General features: G+C 42.9%; 2 protein-coding genes and 1 long non-coding RNA gene across 3 annotated transcripts in view; 1 reads left to right on the top strand and 2 right to left on the bottom strand.

Moving 5' to 3' along the window:
- LOC134463489 (uncharacterized) overlaps positions 1 to 6,894 on the bottom strand; it is a 12,891-nt gene extending 5,997 nt beyond the window's left edge. The window contains exons 1-7 of the mRNA XM_063216685.1: positions 6,890 to 6,894; positions 6,675 to 6,775; positions 6,286 to 6,401; positions 5,049 to 5,675; positions 4,448 to 4,721; positions 2,717 to 3,142; positions 105 to 393 (exon numbers count right to left, since the gene is read on the bottom strand). Of these exons, the coding sequence (XP_063072755.1) occupies positions 105 to 393; positions 2,717 to 3,142; positions 4,448 to 4,721; positions 5,049 to 5,675; positions 6,286 to 6,401; positions 6,675 to 6,775; positions 6,890 to 6,894 (1,838 nt within the window). The remainder of the gene's footprint in view (positions 1 to 104; positions 394 to 2,716; positions 3,143 to 4,447; positions 4,722 to 5,048; positions 5,676 to 6,285; positions 6,402 to 6,674; positions 6,776 to 6,889) is intronic.
- LOC134463379 (uncharacterized) lies at positions 6,892 to 12,354 on the bottom strand. The gene is made up of 6 exons (XR_010037740.1): positions 12,266 to 12,354; positions 11,444 to 11,517; positions 10,549 to 10,602; positions 10,007 to 10,087; positions 7,274 to 7,362; positions 6,892 to 6,926 (listed from the first exon to the last, which is right to left on the bottom strand). It is a non-coding gene; the product is annotated as an uncharacterized LOC134463379 (long non-coding RNA).
- A 3,463-nt stretch (positions 12,355 to 15,817) lies between these two features.
- LOC134463490 (class I histocompatibility antigen, F10 alpha chain-like) lies at positions 15,818 to 20,796 on the top strand (the record flags this gene model as incomplete). Its single annotated transcript, XM_063216686.1, has 6 exons — positions 15,818 to 16,091; positions 16,537 to 16,815; positions 17,288 to 17,557; positions 18,287 to 18,379; positions 19,973 to 19,990; positions 20,762 to 20,796. Coding segments are annotated over 6 exons (969 nt in total), but the record flags the coding sequence as incomplete, so codon positions are not given.
- Between the last annotated feature and the right edge of the window lie 386 nt (positions 20,797 to 21,182).

Raw genomic sequence — 21,182 nt, forward strand, 5'->3', positions numbered from 1 at the left:
CCTTGTTGCCGAGTTCTGCTTTGCTGGTATCTAATTCCGTCCTACTGGTCTCTAGTTCTATGGGTCCTCTGTTGTGTGTTCTGCTCCTGCCGCCGCCGCCTCGCGGTTCGCCCTGCACCTCCCTGGTGAAGTCTTGGAGTTTGCGTCCGCGTCGGAAGGTGCGGGCGTCGTGGGCGTCGGGGCTGTTGCTACAGCTACTAGGGAAGCTCTCGATCGCCACGTCAACAGTCATCCTCGCCATGGCTACCGCCGTGGCCCCGCAAGCATGATGTGGCTCCAGAGGGCGTTCTTCAGCCCCCGCGCTGAGCAGCGTCAATGGACGGGTTCTACTCTCACGATTCTCCAATCCCGGCCGCTCGCTCCTGCGAGGCCGACCCACCTTCTCTCCTACTCCTGAGGAGAGCAGAATCGAATTAGATTACATTACACGTTACATTTCATATAATACACATTATTTTATATTACATTACACACCTGAGGAAAAGACAGGAAGCAAATTACACATTATATTAAACTACACATTACACTCACCGGCCACTACATTAGGAACACCTGTTACAACTGCACATTGAGGCAAATTTCTGATCAGCCAATCACATGGTGGCAACTCAATGCATTTGTGCATGTAGACATGGTCGAGATGATCTGATGCAGTTCAAACCGAGCATCATAATGAGGAAGAAAGGTTATTTAAATTACTTTGAACATGGCATGGCTGTCAAGCTGAATGGGCTTGATTTGAGTATTTCAGAAAATACTGATATACTGGGATTTTCACACACAACCATCTCTAGGGTTTACAAAGAATGGCACGAAAAAGAAAAAAATGCAGTGAGCAGCGATTCTGTGGGCAAAAATGCCTTGTTGATGGCAGCAGTCAGAGGAAAATGGCCAGACTGGTTTGAGCTGATAAAAAAGGCAAGATTTAAGTCAAATAACATTATTAACAACAATAACCTCATTACAATTGAGGTATGCATAAGATAATCCCTGATTGCCAGTCCTGGGAAAGTTACTTTGAAAAAATAACTAATTACAAGTTCCAGTTACTACAAAAAGTAATTGTGTTAGTAACTGCGTTACTTCACTATAAAAGTAACTAGTTACCAGGAAAAGTATTTTTTTGCGTTACTTTTTTTTTGTGCTTAAAATGTCAAATAAACAGTTAAATTGGGTTTTTATCCTTGTTCTGTCATGTTATTTTGGCTGTGATGTTAGTTTCGCGTAAGATGCTATCAAATATCTTCATGACCTATCAATGGTGAATGATAATCCAGTTCAGGGTTCGTTCCTGTCCGTTCCAGTGAATAGGTACACCCTCCAGTTCACAACGTTTTTAGGGATGTGCTCATTTCTGTTCCACGAGATGGATTTTTTTTTTTTTGCAACAAGAGCCCTTAACAACTCCGACCCCACAGTGGATAGGGGAAACATGTTTTCAACATCATACCTCACGATTATTTTGTTGAGCTCACTCAGAAATCAGGTTTGGCTTGCCTCTGTCTCCCTCTTCGATAAAGCTGAAACTACTAGCGGGGCGTGCCACCATTATTATAGGTGCTTAGTGAAATTAGAGTCGCTCGTTACGGACATAACTTTGTTTCCAAGGCACAGTATACTTTGGATATAAACAGTATTGCATTTGACTGCAACTAGCGTGAAATGATTCCGGTATTTACCTTTGGAACATGCAACCTCGCGGCTTTACTGCCGTTGTCTCTTCTATTCTCTATATGCGCTCCCTGTGAACTCTGTGTAGAACGACATGTGCTTACGCGCGTGGAGCAAGATAGCCGACACTCCGCCCACAACACTTTTTTAGCAAATCACGTTCAGCTATTTTGTTCTTGTGCATGCAAAGGGTGAATGTGAGCATACTAAAAGCCAGCTTGGTACAGATTTATGTGGCGTTGCCATTTGCTCCTTGATTTTGTCAGCAGCCAGTGCACACTGGTGCTGCAATTCATAAAATTATAACACGTCATGTTACCTCCCGAGTAACTGTAACAGCGTTACAGTTATGGATAAAGTAATTAAGTAAGTATTCCGTTATTCAAAATGAGGCTCCGTTAGTAACGCCGTTATACTCTGACGCCGTTACTCCCAGCACTGCTCATTACACAGCACATCAAATCTTGAGGCAAATAGGCTATAGCAGACAAAAACCACATTTGTTGCCACTCCTGTCTAAGAACAGGAAAATGAGTCAACAATTTGGACAGGCTTACCATAAACGAGACTAGAAGATTGGAAAAATGTTGCCTGGTCTGATGAGTCTTGATATCTACTGCAACACTCAGGTGGAATGGTCAGAATTTGGCGTCAACAACATGAAAACATGGGTCAACCCTGCCTTACATCAACGTTTCAGGCTGGGGATATAATGGCATAAGGATATTTTCTTAGCACAATTTGGGCCAATTAGTACCAATTTATCTTTGTTGGAATGCCACAGCCTACCAGAGTATTGTTGCAGGCAGTTCAGGCAGTTCTGAAGGCAAAAGGGGGTCCAACCCAGAGGGTTAGAGAGGTGTTCCTAATGAAGTGGCCGGTGAGTGTATACTGCAATACACATTATACTTCATTACATTACACATTATTACATCACACTACTAACACTACATATAACCTAATCAATACACAGCACCTGAGTGTTACAACACTCAATACACAGCACCTGAGTGTTACAACACTCAATACACGGCACCTGAGTTACCCGAGTTCAGTTCTGTCTGCAGATGTGTCCAGGCATCCTGCGTCATGCCAGCTTTCCTCTTGCCCCTTGCTGCTCTCGTCTTCGCTGGCGCCACCTCAAACTCTGACCCCCCCTCTGCTGCCGAACGCCCCACCACCACCTCAACCTCCGACCCAGCCTCCGACCCTCTGTCGACCTGTGCGAGTTCCAGTTCAGACAGGGCAGGGTCACTGCCTGGAGGTGTGTCAGGAGGAGATTGATGAGGTGACTCCCTTCCCTCCCCTGCTGCAGGGCCGCTCTGCTCCCCATCCACCTCCACAAGGGTTTTCCCTGCCTCCTCCTCCTCCTCCTCCCCACCGTTACAGGGTCTCTTGATGAAGTCTGCAGGGGTGAGGGGCTGTGACTTCCTCTTCCTCTTCCTCTGCTGGCGAATATCGCACTCCAGGCCTGCTGACGCAGCAAACACACATCACATTACATTACATAACACCCCTTTACACTGCCTTACCTTACATTACGTAAGGGTTAACGTTCGGCGAGAAGGTCGCTACCGTGGAATAGCAGCACGACAGAGAGAATCTTTAGACCCCGACGCGGAGCGGAGGGGTCTTGTTCTCTCTGAAGTGCTGCTATTCCACAAAGCGACCGACTCGCCGAAAGTTAACCCGCTTATTATATGGATATACTTAAATGATTCACACATGGCGGGGACATTTCTTTAGACCTATTTAATGTTAAGATTGTTGCTGCGCAAAACAAAACAGTGCCGTTGTGGAACACCGCTAGGCAACAGCTAGGTAGCCAGGACAACAGGTGTTGTCTATCACAGCAGCTGATTAGAGTGACAAAAGACCGGACCCCCTGCGGAGTGATATGAAACATTCGCTTTAGCCACTGACTTGTATACAAGCCAGTGGCTTTAGCAGTGAACGTCTTGTTGCCATTGACAGCGGTAGCCAGGACGCTGTCCATCACAGCAGCTGATTAGAGTCTTGTTGAAAAGTCGCTTTAGCAGTGAAAAGTCTTGTTGCCATTGACAGCGGTCTGTTATAGACCAACCCGTCCGTTATCGAAAAATAACAGACGTCCGAACGTTGGGGAGCCCCGTTGAAATGAATGGAGCATTCGACAGATGACGTCACAACCATATAATAAATTACTTTAAATAACACTATATTACACTACATTACACTAGCCTGGTATGACCCACCCATAACTTCTCTTCATTCGTATTCATGGTCTGGAGGTTCTTTAACCAGACTCAATTAGATTGCACTCAGTTCTGGTTTGAAATGATTGGACTGCTCCCACCCAATTGTTTGGTTATTAGCCTGCTGCCTGTTGGACGACTAAACCCTCCTTAGAAAATAACCTCCAGACCATGAATACGAATGAAGAGAAGTATTATTGGCGGGTCACCAGGTTAACATTACATTACGTTATACATTACACTACACACGTTCATTCATACCTGGTTATCTTTTTTATAAACAAAGACATTTCGCTTTGTTTGTGCCTTTTCTTTACACACAAACAGAGGTTTTCCCTCTGAAAATAAATCTTTTTAAAAACTCTTGAATGGCTGTCTCCTTACTGCACACAGACTTACTTAATGCATTTCTGACCGCTTTCTGCAGCATATTTATGCAGATTTGCCGATCTTTTGGTTAACATAGGGAAGAAAACCGTTTATCAAAATACTCGGGTATGTATAAACGGTGTCTATATTAGATGAGATAATGTTGTGCTGACCTGACGGCTGCTCCACGTCGCCCCCTGGTGTCTCCTCTTGGCCGTCCTCAGCAGCAGCAGCAGCTGGACGCTCCTCCACTGGCACCTCGCTATCCCAGGGTGCACCTGGCTCTCTAGTCCTCCACACGTCCAGCTCCGTATCCCACACTGCACCTGTGTCTTCTTCGTCAGGTGAGTCGCTCTTCCTCCGCAGTCCTGCAGGTGCTTTCCCGTACACCCGACCGAACACGCGCTCCTCCAGGCGTTTAACCCCACCAACCTGGACAGCCGTGCCCTGGTGGGTTAAAGAGAAGGGGCTTTATATCAGAGGGTTGCAGGATCAAATCCCTTCATTACACTCCCTATGTCTTCAGCAAGGCACCTGACCCCACACTGCTCCACGGACTGTAGCCAATACCCTGTGTGCGTAACCTCTTTGTGCAGATAGGGGGGCCTATTCACTATTTTCTGAAAATACTCAACTACATCATAACAACATTCTATGACATTCACTGGGTAAAAGTAACAGATTAAGACATAGCCATTACAATTTTGGTGACAGTAAGGTTATAACAGGCTCTGCACAAGTGTCATCTAAATGTAATGTAATGTAATGTAATACCTGCTCCTGGTTGGCTGGCTGGTGGGTCATGTGGCCGTTGATGCTGCTCGTGTCATCAGTGGAGGATTCATTTCCTGCTGATTGGCTCTCCTCCCGGCCCTCCTCCTGGCTGATTGGTGCATTCTGCAGCGGAATCTTCAGGAGCCAATCAGACACCTTCTCCAGGCTCTTCTTCTGTCTCCCGGTGACGCCCAGATCCAAACACCTTCGAGAGCGACTTGACCTGCGCAGCACCTCACCTTCCTCCTCCTCCTCCTCTCTCTCCTTCTCTTCATCCCCCTCTCCCATCAGCAGTCTCCTCGCCGACCGCGTCTGCCTCTTGCCCCGCACCACAATCCTCTCACACTCCTCTTTCTCCTCTACTGCACATCTCGCCTCTTCTGCTCGTTCTTGTGCTTCTTCTTCCTTCTCCTCCTCCTCATCCTCCTCCTGGCTTGGGGCGTGGACATGGCCTCCGTCTACCAATCGGGGCTGTGCATTAGGCGTCTCCAGTGGGGCATGCTCCCGAGGTGGCGGGGCAGTGGTCGCAGATGGTGTGTGTGTAACGGCAACCGTCTCGTCCACAGGTGTGTGTTTGATGGGCAGCGTGTGTGGGGAGGAGGAGGGGTCGTCTGCTGCTCTGGTGTCCTGGGGAGTATGTAAGGAGAGTAAGAAAATTTTACTTATAAAGCACATTTAAAAACAGTGCAAACGAACCAAAGTGCTGTACAGTGTCCGACTAAAACAATGAAAAAAGAATATAAAAGCAATAAAGCATGTTAGCAGCAGGTGGTAAGAAATGTTTTAACAGCATTCCAATACACAAACACAACTTGGCGCAGTGCACAGTAGCTAACACTGGCAGCTTTGACCAACACATACTGTTTTCAGGCCAACCAGAACCGTGCCAGTTACGTTCAGTACTATATAGAGATGCACCGGATCCTGATTTTTAGGATCCTGCCGGATCCGGAACCGGATAGCGGATCCTACGAAAGGATTGAAACACATAGCCTACTCGCACATGTGGACCCTTTTTATCACGTTGGCTCAAACTATTTTGACTGAAAAGCCTCGGCTACCGGATCCTGGATCCTGGAACCGGATCCGGATCCTGTGGAAAAACCCTATTATCCGATTAGGTGCAGGAAAGGTCACCGGCACGTTTCTCAGTCGGCCTGAATGTGCCAAGAGTGAAAGGTGGGATGTGTGTATCTGGTGTGTGACTCTGCTGGTGGGGGTGGGGGTTGGATGTTACCTGGGTGACGGGGGGCAGGTGTGTCACCTGGGCGACGGGGGGCAGGTGTCCCAGGCCGCTGTCTGAGGTCACGGAGCAGGAGTCTCCAAAGTCCATCAGCTGAGCAAAGCCCTCCGCTACAAACCAACCAATCAGCAATCAGCGCACACACATCAATTAAGCAGCAACATACACATCAATTAAGTAGCACACACTTCAATTAATCGACGCACACATGGCAATTAAACAATCAATCAGTCAGTCAATCAATCAAGAGTATCCATATCTTGCAACCAGCACGCACACCGATTAATCAAAACCACACCAGTATGAAATAGACAACATTGACACACTCATCAATTAACCAATCAGCATTCATTAAGTCCTGCACTCTGCTTCCTGGTTCTGACCTGCTCGTGATGATGTCATGGACCGGGCTCCGCCCTCCTCAGCTTTGCGCATGATAGCATGCTCTGGGCTCTCCACCTCCGTCAGCTGATCGATGACATCACTACACACACACGCAAGCATATATACTTATATCAACGCCTAGACTCTCCACCTCCGACAGGTGAATGATGACACAAACACAAACACAAGCATGCTTGCACACCCACACACTCACCTCATCGGGTTCTTGGTCTGCGCTTGCCCAGTGAAATCTGAACAGAACACACACACACACACACACACACACACACACACACACACACACACACACACACACACACACACACACACACACACACACACACACACACACACACACACACACACACAGGGTGGGTTACACTCAGTGCTATCCAGTACAGTGTCCACAGTTATATTCCGTGCTATACAGAGTCAATTATGCATGTCATATAATATACATATGAATATGCATGCATGTGTGAGTGTGTGTGTGTGTGTGTGTGTGTGTGTGTGTGTGTGTGTGTGTGTGTGTGTGTGTGTGTGTGTGTGTGTGTGTGTGTGTGTGTGTGTGTGTGTGTGTGTGTGTGTTTCTCCATACAGTTAGTGGAGCTGTCGTGTTGGTAGGCCTCCACTAGCGACTGCAAGCCAGAAACAAGACGTTGGAACACTGCACTCTCCTGAAGACTCCTACACACACAGACACACAGACACACACACAGACACACACACAGACACACACACAGACAAACACACAGACACACACACAAACATACACACAGGCTCAGTATATTAACAGGTAAACAGGCTGGTCATTAGTGTGTTACAGCTACACATCTCCCTGCATGTTGGTGTGTATTAGTGAGTTGTGTGTCTACACGTCTCCCTGCATGTTGGTGTGTATTAGTGAGTTATGTGTCTACACATCTGTCTGTATTATCATTACAGTGTAATGTCTACTGCACGTGGCCAATAGCAGGCATGGTATATTCATTACAGTGTAATGTCTATTACAGTGAAATGCATAGTTATTATTATTACAGTGGAATGTCTACATGCATAGTAAATATTACTACAGTGTAATGTCTACATGCTCTCATGGACACTGATGTGCTGAGGTTGCGTTAACCGACAAATGTCCGTCATTGACGGATATTTTTGAAGGATGACGGAAAATTCTGAAGCCTGTCCGTCATTTTGACGGATCAATATTCAGGGTGATGATAAATAAATCACAAGTTTAAATAGGCCTACGCCTCTATCGAGTAGAGCAAATATGCATTTCAATTAGGCATAGTTATCAGCGCAGATAATTTCATGCTACTATCGTTTGCCTTTCTCCCTCTCTCCTTGATTGTCATACCATGCGCCGCAGCTGGGTTGTGCGGCTGGCTGCAGCAGAGCGCGCGCCTCTGCACTTGCTCAAAATAATGAATTAAAATAACTAAGACGTTGCCACCATACACGTGTGACTTCGACTTTAAGATTCAGAACTATTTGTAGACCTAAGCCTACATTTACCGACTATCTGATTTTCTGCCAATGACGAAGTTGTCCCTCTATCGCCCTTCATAGAAGCATTCTTTCATAACTCCTCGCTTGAAACATAAACAAATATGCGAATAGCACGTTTGCTAGCCAGAACCTTCACTCAAAGGCAACGCAGGTCTAAAACGGCTTCAGAACATTAACTAATAAAAACGACGGATAGCCTATTCAAGAACCAAAATATTACCAGGCAACGCAACTTACAACTTGGCAAACGTTGCCAGAAACGGCTAACCTCTCATTTCGATAGCTGGTTCACCCATTATAGGCGATATATTTTTTATTCAGACAACTTTACCGCGCTCCCAGAGGCAACATAAGCCGATGGGGCTACGTATGGAGAGGTTCCCTTTACCGTCGCTGACATTTTTCAACAAAGTTTTGCGAAATCTGGTCGTCTTCCTGTTGTAGGCTTCAGTGCCTTTATCTACTGTCTGGGCTACACCTTTCTGCTTCAAGACGGCTTTCCTTTCCATCGTGCATGTGAAGTCCAACGCGAATATTATTTAACACTGCGCCTTTGTATTACAATCGGTGCATTAATCAGAGCAAATCGAGTGACTGACAGCTGTTGGATAAAGCCCTGCACGCGTCTTTTAAAAAAGTGCTTGTGGTGACCATAGCGCTAAACACTGAATCAGACGCGCGCCATGAGAGGCAGAGAGAGAAAGTGGACAGCAAAATTGACTCCATCCTCGAAGTTGGAGAATGAATATCGAGTGAAAGGGGGTGTATTCACAGCGGTTTACTCTCAATTGGCCGCAATTGCGCATGTGTTGTTCTCGGTGCGGGGTCGCGACCCCCCACATTGAGAAACTAGGTGGCGAATTTAAAAATTAGGCGATGGCGGATTTTTTTCGACCCTGTCCGTCAAAATGACGGACTGTGCAAAAGTCTAGCGCAACCTCACCTGAATTTTTTCATGCGATTACCCCACAGACACAACTAATGCCGTGTTCATGCCCCGTGTACATCGGGAGCGACCAACGCGAATGAAGCGACGGAAGTCATTCATTCTCTATGGAGGGTGCGCGACCAGCGCTACCGGAGCGAATTCGCCAGGGGCGAAGCTTCTTGAGCGACCAGGGCGACTTTTGACGATTAAACTCAAGCTAATCTTAAGCGAATTCGCTATGACGCTGTTCGGCGAAAACCAATCGGAACGTTCATATCGAGGAATGTCCCAGGCTGTCAAGACAGAGCCGTTATGTGATTAGCTGAATCAAACATGTCAGTGCAGCCTCCAGAGCGAATAAAACGAATTCATGGCGAAACTTCTTCAACTACCCCAGCTACCCGGTCGCGTTGGTAGCGCTTGATGTACACGGGGCATCAGACCAGGAGCGAACAGAGCGAACGAAGCGACGGAAGTCATTATTTTTCTACGGAGGGCACGCGACCTGCGCTACCAAAGCGAATTCGCCAGGAGCGAAGCTTCTTGCGCGACCAGAGCGAATTTTGAAGATTAAACTAAATCTAATCGCAGGCGAATTCGCTCTGACGAATGGCTCGCTCTGGCGAAAACCAATCGCAACGCTCATATCTCCGAATCTCCCAGGCTGTCAAGCCAGAGCCGTTATGCGATTAGCTGAATCAAACATGCCAATGCTGCGTCTTGAGCGAATACAGCAAATTCAAGGCGAAACTTCTTCTGCTACCCACGCTACCAGGCAGCATAGTTCGCTCTTGGTCTGGACACGGCATTATTCCTCTCGGTCTACTCGGTTATCATTGTTATTACAGTGTAATGTCTACATGGTAAAAAGCAAGGTGCGTGTTCTCTCACCGTTTGGTGATTTTGGTTTTGCAGACAGGACAGCTGGCCTCCTGCCTCTTACCACGATCTAGGAGCTTCTGCATGCAGAACCTGCACCACACACACACACACACACACACACACACACACACACACACACACACACACACACACATCAGAGAACAGTATGGAACAGCACAGAGCAGCACAGGAGAGAACACAGAGGAAAGAACAGCACCTTGTGCACTGTTGTAATTGTCTATCTATGTGTATCAAAATAAGCTTTGTAACACGCTCAACTAAGCAGAAAGAGGAACTGGGTGTTTATTCCATAAGAAATATTTAAAATACAACTAGGAGAGCTGTCCTGTCTCCTTTATTTTGAATGGTCTATATGTCCAAGTGTTTATTGCATGGCTCCCAAAACGTAAGACAAATTCCCTTTGGGGAGAAATAAAGGGTTTCATTCAGCACAGAACCTCCACAACACAACACACAACACAACAGAGAATACAGAATACAGAATACAGGAGAGAACATTTCAGAACAGCACTCATGCACACACATCTTACTTGCAAAACTGGTGATCACATTTCGTCGTCACAGGCATACTCATCAGCTCCAAACTGAAAAAAGAAATAAATGAAACAAATTAATAAAATAAACAAATTAATAAATAAAATAAACTAAAAGGAATAAAAGGAAAAGAAAACTAGATGTTTTGATGAACTAGATGTTTTGATGTAGCTGTTGTTTAGTGGCTTGAGTTTACTGGTGCCCATTATCCCTTTTTGCTGACGCCACGTCACTGTGTGTTGCTTCCCTAAAGAGGTGTGTGTGTGTGTGTGTGTGTGTGTGTGTGTGTGTGTGTGTGTGTGTGTGTGTGTGTGTGTGTGTGTGTGTGTGTGTGTGTTTTAAAGCCAGCAGTGCAGAAGGGAGAGGAAAGGAGAGAAATTGGCACCTCTACCTATTTGCTTTGTGCATAATTTAAGTACAATAAACTAAATTCACTTGCCTTCTTCATGTGTTTATTATTTATTAGTTAGCAGGAGAGGTAATTGGCCATTACCAACGCGATGTGATGTCAGCACGTTCACGGATAAATATTTTCCTGCTGCAACTTGCAAACTGTGTGTTCTTGTTGTCGGCATTATGTGCTTGAATTAATTTTGCTTAGACTTAAATACTAATCTACATACGTAGGTAATCTTATTAGAAAACCTACAAGTTAAGGGCTCTTCAGCCTGGAGTATGACGCACGTCATCCAGTAATTCAATTTCTTATAGCGCCGCATGTCTACTTGGATTTCTCAAGAACTCCAGTTCAGACAATTATGCAAGTAAGTCCTGTGTGTGTGTGTGTGTGTTCCTCACCAGATGTGTCACTGCGGATTTAATGTGTGTGTGTGTGTGTGTGTGTGTGTGTGTGTGTGTGTGTGTGTGTGTGTGTGTGTGTGTGTTCCTCACCAGATGGGGCACTGCAGGTTTTCCCAGATGGCAGAGATGCCTCTTTTCACATCCTGCTGGCCCGGAGACGCCATCTACACGCGCACACATGCACACGCACACACAGACACACACACACAATGTGAAACAGAAATGTCCCTCTTCACACTCAGCTGAGGCAGAGATACCATCAACACATCCATCCACACATACACACACACACAGAGGGTAATAACAAAGGAACCCTGCATCACCTATACACTGTACACACACTGCCATCCAACATCTCTCTCTCACACACAAACACACACACACACACACACACACACACACACGATGGAATTAGGAACAGAAAAATAGCACCTAGCTTTATTCCACTTATTTCCCATCACTTACTTTATTTCGGTTTCGTTTGACAGTGTCCTAATTCATCTGAATGATGATATCGATTGACATTTTATTCCATCAAGACACAGTCATCATAACATGTCATCACATCACACCGCAGGGGGCAGTAAGGAGATAGCAGAATTCTGTACACTGAGCTAACCAAAGTCTACTTCAGATTCACCACACACTTGTCTGTCTGTCATCACACAAACACATCGAAAGGTAGTGGACATGCGTTTAGTCATTAAGTTTGAAGAGTTATATTAAAAACAGAATGAAGGCTTATTTCGTTGTCATCCTCATAAATGCTGTCCGATCGAGAATGGTCTTCAAAACATTTTAGCTAACGTCATTTATAAAGCCTCGTGAATCAAGAGAACCAAGTTCCTCACAAAGATGACATCCACACTGTAAGCATCTAACGATCAAGCATTACTACTTTGATGGACGTACCTTACGACTTTCTGAATGCTTCAGAACAAAAATAAATGTTGTGTAAGGGTGAATCACAGGACATCTTACGAAAGGTTTTTCGGTTTTCCCGCAACTATTTTGTCACGTGATGAAAACACCGCCTTTTGCTAGGAGACGCCCCGAAAGCATGTAACTCTGTAACGCTTTTATTTCAAATATGGACAAATTAAATTAATATACGCCGCTACAAGGTCCACAACTGGTTAAGGATTCGGTGTAGAAATATCGTTTTTAAAACATTCTTTTGCAGATTTACGTATTTGTTTTTACTCTCATAGGAAATGACGTCATCTAACAACTCCCTCTCCAGCACTCTCCACGCCTAAGCTACACTGAGTTCATAATGCTTAGCGCCCCTAGTGGCGTGGCAGGCGTGAAAACACCAGTAGGCCACTTCACATCATCCCTTTGATGTTTGGCAGTCGCACAGTGCAAGGGCCCAGCCGAAGCGACTCTTAATAAGGTACGCATTTTAAGCAGACTCCCTCTCTCCCTCATCTGATTCATACTTCAGATCGAGATTGATAATAAACTCGTCCATAGCTCGTCCATATTCTTTTTTCTTCACTAGGCTACAATTCCTCGAGTAGGCCTACCTCTCGCTTGTTTATGTAGCCTAGGCCTAATTCAAATGGACACACGAACGCATATGCATACGAACAGAAAAGGGGTGGTGGGGAAGCAGTAACTAGGCTACAATAGTATTCATCTTCATGTGCATGCATTCTGTTTGCAGACTTTTCCTTAGATCAACAAATAGGCCTACAACCACATATGATTAGGATCTAGTAGACCAGTCGATCCAGCTTCTTCCTTCTTCCTTCTAGGCCTACTCCAATCTATTTTTTAAAACTATATTATTATTACTGTTACTGTTGCTACTGTCACTGGTATTATATTGTCTTATTACTGTAATGTCTAGGCTACATTCTATTTTTATCTTATCTTATGTATGCCTATGTCTTGGCCTGGTATAGAGAGAAAACGTAATTTCATTTTCCTTGTATGACTTGTGCATATGAAGAAAGTGACAATAAAAGCTGACTTGACTTGACTTGACTTGATTTGTGTATACCCCCTTGCATCACATTTTGAAAATCTACCAATTTATATAGTGGAACTTTTTTTTAAGGTCAAAGTTGGAGATTTCACATTCATTTTTCCATAGGGTGACAATCTTTTTGTAGCCTATTGCAAGTTTTCTGAAATATGATGATTAAATGTGCAAATGAGGTCATATGTAGGCAGACTGACATATGTGATACAGTAGCCTATGTGGCAACAGACCAAACATAAAACAAATTGCAATTGTAATGGTTCCCAAAACGCAAGACAAATTATCTTCGGGGCTATAAAGGTTTTCAGTCATTCATTTAATTTACTTACAACTTATTGACGTAGACTTAAACTACTAACAATGTTGTGTTTTAAGTGTTGTGCTGGAGACTTGAAATACAGTATGATGCCTAATGGATGCAACATTTTCAGGTTGTTGACCTTTGAACATTGGCATGGCCCATTGCATGTCAATAAAATAATAAAGTGACTTTACAATGGGGCTTTGTCAATTAATACCCATATACCGTAATAAAAAAACAGTTGTTGCCATCTATTTCATGTCTTTGGTGGCGGACATGCCTGTTAGGTGTAGACTTGCATGTGGAACAACTCGAGAAGGTTCAGAATACATGTCCACTGTTTAGATCGGTGTAAAAGGTATATGAATGTATTTGGATCATAAAGAGTAAAGTACTGTATCATGCTGTCAGCAGTTTTTCATCTATGTTTTGTATCCTTGTCATGTGCTGGTAAGTTTTTATTTGCTTGCTGAAATCAATACATTAGAACATGTTTTTTTATGCACGATGTATTAATTACTGTATATTTAGCACAGAAATGACCTTAATGTACATATTGAATTAGAAGCGTGTGGGTTTATTGAAAACAATAGAAAGATATTATCTTGAGAGATCATAGCGAAGATGACAGGGGACTCATTATAGGACTCAACATGAGTGGGATAATTTTACAAAACTGCTGAAAGTCTTGAAATGAGTCTTCCAACAGTGCAACCAATAAAATAGCTGATTATTAGTAAACAGAGCACAAAGTCTGCTACAGTTAACATAATGGGTATTGTTGATTTCCTGATCATATGATTTCTAAAGAGCTCTTTGTCCTTTATTATTATCTGCTCCAAGGAGGTTATGTTTTCGGTCGCGTTGGTCTGTCTATATGTCTGTTTGTTTGATCACGATCCGGATCCAAGTTTTTTTTTTTTAAATATTATTAAAGATTCTTCAGCATTACGGGATAGGGCTAATTTTGACATTAACAATTTCTAACTCCACAGAAATAAGGCAGAAAGACTTGAAAAAACAGGGTGTAACAGTCAAATGTTTTATCAAACAGCTTCCTTGGTGGAGGTCTGCCCTCTCTGAGTGCATTTCTAGTTTTGTATGTTTTTGGACGGTGATTCCTCTATTTTATACTGATGCGATAACAGAAAATGAATGGGAGAGAGGGTAGGACTGAGAAATGACCCAGGTCGACAAGTTGGGTGTGTGTAATTGAGTGCATTAGTGTAGGCCTACCATCGCACTCACTCTTATTTCTTCAGGTTTTGTTGTTGTTGTTATTTTAATTTACATGTATGGCACATCTAAGCATCTATTTACCCAGTGCTCAACATACAAAGTAGATATTCCAGAAACTAAGGACTACATACCATAGGTTACTCTGATAGATTTCTGGAACAATGGTGTAGGGCCTTTGGAATTAACCATTGGGCCTACAAACACTACACTAATAGAAACGGCATACAGTACTGGGGGTTTTTCAGCAATACATTCCCTCCAGTATTTCTACTTTGCTTCATCAGCTATCCCAGACCTCACAGAGTATATAAGGAAAGTTAAGTTTTGTTACACGGTTTGTTAAACTGACCTCAGGTCAGACATATTGTTTAAACAGTGACAGGTTGACAAACAAGATTTACGTGCTTGAGGGCGAACTTCATTGGCAATATGACATTACATCATGGTTGACAGTAAGGGGAAAACCGTTGTGTTGAGTGTAGCCTGGGAAAATCCCCTCGCAGACATGTTACAGGACTTTTTTCCTACCTGAATTTGGCATTAAGATAAGATAAGATAAGATAAACTTTATTGTCTGTTTGCACAGAACATTGGTCTTGCATGACACTTTTCCATAATCCACACATAAACACACATTAAAAACACATAAAACACAATATGGCCTATACCTGTAGAGTCTGATCATCTAGGTCCATAATCTGTTAGAGCAGCACAGTCCAATAAATTAAGTTATTTTTTAAAAAAAAATCTTAAATATGTCTGAGTGGTATTAAAAAGAAGTATATAGGCCTATATGCATTCCATGTAGATGTGTGTGGTCTACTTTTCTCCTCTAAAATACTGTAAATGCATATATCAGTTAAGTTTGCATAAAACAGTGAAACAAGAGCAATTTTTATGTTCATCATAAGTTATATAACTCTTCACCATTTACTTATATTTTTCAGCGACCCATTCCCTTCAGTATCTCTACACGGCCTCATCAGGGATCCGAGGCCTGCCAGAGTACATCAGCGTGGGGGAAGTGGATGGAGTGGTGATCAGCTACTATGACAGCAACAAAAGAAAGGAGGTTGCCAGGCAGAACTGGATGGCTGACCATCTGAATGGAACGTATTGGGCTAATGAGACTGAAGTGGGCATCTTTCATGAAAAGACGTTCAAAGAGAACATAAATATCTTAAAGCAGCGCTTTAATAACACTGGAGGTGAGTTTAGTGGAGTTTAGTAGAGTTTATTCACTAAGATAACTTTCAATCAACAAGTAGAGAACAATTGAAGCAAGGAAAATGTAATGAAAATAGCATTTGAATTCCTTGACACTGTGTTCAATGACATAGGGGATATACAGTGCTCTCCATTGTCTTGTCCATTGAATTTGATGCTTTGTCTTGTCTTGGACTTTGTATTGGGCCCAGCCAGACCTAAAAAAGTTCTGAATTTAATTAGGAAGAATGGCTCTGTAGGTTGGTGCTCTCTGTGCACAGTGTGTCCAAATTTCAATCTTAAACATTGTACTGAAGCTAAAAAAAAACATCTAAATATAAGATTTTAAGTGTGAACTGGTGAACCTACATTTTATACATGACTCCAAATGTTGTATAGTGTACATTGTAAACTTCCAACCCTCCTCTCACCTTATCTGCCTTTTAGGGATAGCTGTGTTTCAGAAGATGTATGGATGCCGGTGGGAAGATGAGACTGATGCCACAGTCAGTTTTGAAGCATTTGGATACAATGGAGAAGATTTCATGTCATTAGAAGTTAAGACTATGTCATGGACATCAACACTGCCACAGGCAGCTAACACAGTATACAGATGGAACCATATGGAGAGTTACATGCCGCACAGAAAGGCTTACTTTCAAAAGGACTGTTTTGATTGGTTGAAGAAGTATGTCAGGTTTGGAAACAACCATCTGGGCAGAAAAGGTACATTATTACATTACATTACATTACATTTGGCAGATGCTTTATAACCAAAGTGACTTTCAAAAGAGGCACAATACAGTACATTACACCACATGTTCCCATTCCCAATCACCTGGTTTACCTTAGGCCTACTTGCATTGCTGAGATGGCTTTCTACTGTCACTAGGGGACACCACTAAAGCGGTATTTTTTGCCATACATGGTGAGGTTAACCTGAAATACTCCATTGCAGTAGGGAATGTGGTGGCCTACTGAGCCACTATATAACTAATAGGATAGAGCAACTGAGCAATTTCAGTTGGTGTGATTTCTGGTGATATCTGAAAAAATAGGTTGAGAAACACTGCAGACAGGAAGGATGCCTAACTGAAGTCATTCCTGCACTAACCTGTGTGTCAATGTCTCATATTTTGTCAATATTCAGTGTTTTCCTTTTCATGTAAATCATTGTCTCCTCTTTGTTTTTATCTAGTTCGTTCCGAGGTGTCTCTTTTCCAGAAGCGGTCTGAGGTTGTATGCCATGCTACAGGCTTCTACCCTGACGCAGTGATGATCACCTGGAAGAAAGATGGAGTGGAGATGATGGACGATGTGGATGTGGGAGAGACATTACCTAATGAGGATGGAACCTTCCAGAAGAGAGCTGTGCTCACCATCTCACCTGAAGAGAGAAAGAAGGCCCAGTACAGCTGTGAGGTGACACACAAGAGTGGAGACCCAATTGTTCTGGATCATGAGGAAGGTGAGGAGTTTGCTTGGCTGATGTTTATTTTGTGAGGTGACACAAGATTGGAGAACCGAGGCTCCCGCCCATTCCGGAGGAAGGTGAGGCAGGTTGATGAGGTCGTATCATGCTAATAAGATATCGGCAAAGCAATATGATATCAATACCTATTTTGTCTGATGTATATCAGCATTTCTTGAGATATTATTAAAACGTAGCTTGTGCTTTTTTAGCCTTAGCCTACAGATTTACAGATAATAATACATTTTTTAATAATTATAATTGTATTTGTATAGCACTGTATCATACAAGGCATGCAACTCAAAGTGCTTAACAAATGGGAAAAAAACATCATTGTTAGAGATGGATTTAAAAGGAGAGGTAGAGAGGAGAGGCAGAAATAGCAGGAAGGCAGAGGAAGAAGAAATAGATAGAGATTGTAGAGTCATAAGGTTTAATGCTTTAAATACTGTCAGCAGAATCGTAAAGTCAATTCTGTATGAGACAGGCAACCAGTGCAGGTCTGCCAAGACAGGAGTGATGTGCTAAATGTGTGTTAAAAAGAACTCTGTGGGTGAAAAATTGTGGAATCTCTGGGGTGTGTCCACAAACACACTGAAGTCTTTTACACATCCCACCCTTTGCGTTTGATACTGTAATTGAACCAATTTGAAATCAGGAAATTGAATTCCTTTGTAATCTCCCCCTGTTGTGGCAATATTGAATCAATATCTGTCTTTTTTACAGAGTTAAATCTTCCACTCATTATCGCTATACAGCTTGTTGTGGTGGTTTTGATAGCGATAGTGGCTGTTGCCATAATGATGAAAAAGAAGAAAGGTGAGTTACATTAATGATGGAATCATTAATACATTGATACATTGATGGAATTTGTTGTATGTAGGCCTGTCACGATAACAATTTTTGCCAGACGATAACGATAACAAGAAATTATTGCGATAATCGATAATATTGTCTCTCTCGCCATTTTCAAACAATATAATGTGCAATAAAAAACACTGCTATGCAAGGTGCGGCCTCCTTCTTGAAACATTGAATGTAACATTTGGGCCAGCAGACTCAGAGGTTTAAATAATTAAGATTGACGCCTGCTCCAAGAAGAAATGTGTCAAACAATACAATGACGTAAAAATGCAATAAAAATGTGACTACACCCCTTCACATTTTTAAAGCATCACGGCGGGGGATATATATATGTTTTTAAATACATCCTCATGGAGCACAATAGGCTCTAAATAGGCTTTTTTGTATGTATTATTAAGGTAAGTTATATAGTCTTTCTTTAACATTTTCTGTTATTTATCTTTCTCAAGCACACTGAATGGCTTAGGCCTATAGGCCTATCCATGGTGTGATGTAAAATAACCTACTGGTGGGGTATTGTTAATTCACAAACTATTACTTAGACAGCTTAAAGCACTTTAAAGTCCTTTATGAACGCCTATACATTGATTCTTATGAGTTATGAGTCGCCATGCCTTTGTTTCCTCTGTAGCGCGCTCAACCGTTCACATTCTCCTGGTGTGACAGATTTAAATCCACAAATCTTATCTTCATGATTTGCTTGCGGACTGCCTACTCATATTGTTAGGTCTAAATAAACAAGAAATATAGCGAAAATCACAAAAAGAACAGACAATGAACGTCGGGGTAGGAGGCGCGTTGAAATAATAGTGGAAACTCGGCGAGGTTTAAAATAACAGCCTCAGAGCAAGTTTGTCGCGACGGGCACCACTATTTCATGTTTGCACAAAGACGTCTTCGTCGTGGATATTGGGTTGCTGCGCATGTTTCAAAATGAACATTTGCCTCCGTATTGGAGCTGTTCATTCCCCTCTCTGAGGAACATTGCAGATGCGCTGACTGAGACTGGAAGAATATTGCGCTCCTAGTCTCTAGCGCTGATTCTTTGTCGAGGCTTATAAGCGACACGCGGGAACACCAGCGTTCTATTTCAAAGACGCAAGTAGCCAGATCAATGCACTTTTTTCCAACCAGAACTGCACTGAAACTTAAAATTACACCAACATTTAAGCGTCATTGCGCTGCGTTGGCCTATAACGCGCCATCAGTAGTCTTACGGCTGCGGTAGAGAAAGGGAGAGAGGGAAAACAAAACATCACGCAAATAACTTATCGTTACTTATCGGGGCCAGAAAAGTGATCGTTCTTGTAAAAAGTTATCGTCCGATTTATTGACTTATCGTATATGGTGACAGGCTTAGTTGTATGTTTCTTTAATGTTCTCTCCATCTCTAGGCCACTAATGTACATGTTAAAAATGTTCTTATTAAGCACATGTGCAAGGCAAGCATATAGTAGATGATAAACATTTTCAACAAGAGAGCTGAAAGACCAAGTATTGAGGTTTCATGAGCATTTACTGTTTTTTTCTTGTTCTTCTAATTTATAGAATACACAGTGACTTCACGTAAGTACACTTAACTGTTCTTGCATTTACAATCAGTTGCAGTTATTGACAATGGAGTATCATCAAAACAAGTGCTAAGGTTGTATACACTCAAAACTGTCATCGACAAACCTCATCCACCTGGGGAAGTGTTGTTGTGCGTTTGACTGCCCATAATATAAGTGCAATAGCCAACACAGGGTTTGAAGAGAAAGCTGAGCACTCTCATGTCCCTAGTGAATTTTTGCTTGTGTTTCGAATATTGTCCATTTGTACCGTAGATTTAACACAGACGCAACCCTAACTTCATTTAACTTATCGTAATCTGAACGGCCAGACAAACAGCCAGGTGCTGCGAGCTTGGGCTCTCCCCACTGCCTCCTGGTAGGCCTACACGTAGGTGCTGGTTACACTTATGTGGATATTTTTAAATGCGGAACATTTTCTTTATAGCCTTCTACTATATTCAAAAATATCCATATAGCCTACTGTATGTTTTAACGGCTTCTTAACCCCCTGGTATACCACAGACAACATTAGCTTCTCACACCTCTGTCACATTAAAGCAAGACACTTAGGTCAGGGCCTCCTTAGAATGCAGTTTGTGCGTAAGAGTAAGACAATGTAAGGCCTTGCAAAAAGTGGAGACCCAATGTTACTTGTACATACATAGAAATTGTAAAATTGTGCCTCCAATTGTTGATTGGTTATGTTCTGCGTTTTATTGTCTTAATGACCATCAATGATTATTATATGTTGTTTTTTGTTTGTTTGTTTTATTTTTTGCTTCAGAGGAGGACCACGGGTCTCTGACATCCAAGGCCTGAATCTTAGCAAAATGGCACCCATGGAACACTACATATGCAATTCCTCATTCCTAAATTAGTTGTCCATCTTGTTAAGCTAAAGCAGGGAACCTATGTCTTGAGGGCTCTTGAGGCCATCTTATCCGGCCCCCAACATAATTTTAATGTTATCATATGAAGTATGACGTTTTGTAAAGAAATGGTAGATATTACATTTGCAATACAATGAAGCTCTATTTTTAGGGCGTCTGTTGGTCCCCCCCTTCAATATAGGCCTAAAGTGCAGGGGGAAATCCTGGTTTGTGTTTGCCCTTGGAGGAATTTAACTAGCCCCTTGAATGAAAAAGGTTTTCCACCCCTGAGCTGAAGGATTCCAAGAAACAGGAAAGGACCAAAAAAGAAGAATA

Source organism: Engraulis encrasicolus, chromosome 14, assembly GCF_034702125.1.
Source record: "Engraulis encrasicolus isolate BLACKSEA-1 chromosome 14, IST_EnEncr_1.0, whole genome shotgun sequence".
Lineage (NCBI taxonomy): Eukaryota > Metazoa > Chordata > Actinopteri > Clupeiformes > Engraulidae > Engraulis > Engraulis encrasicolus.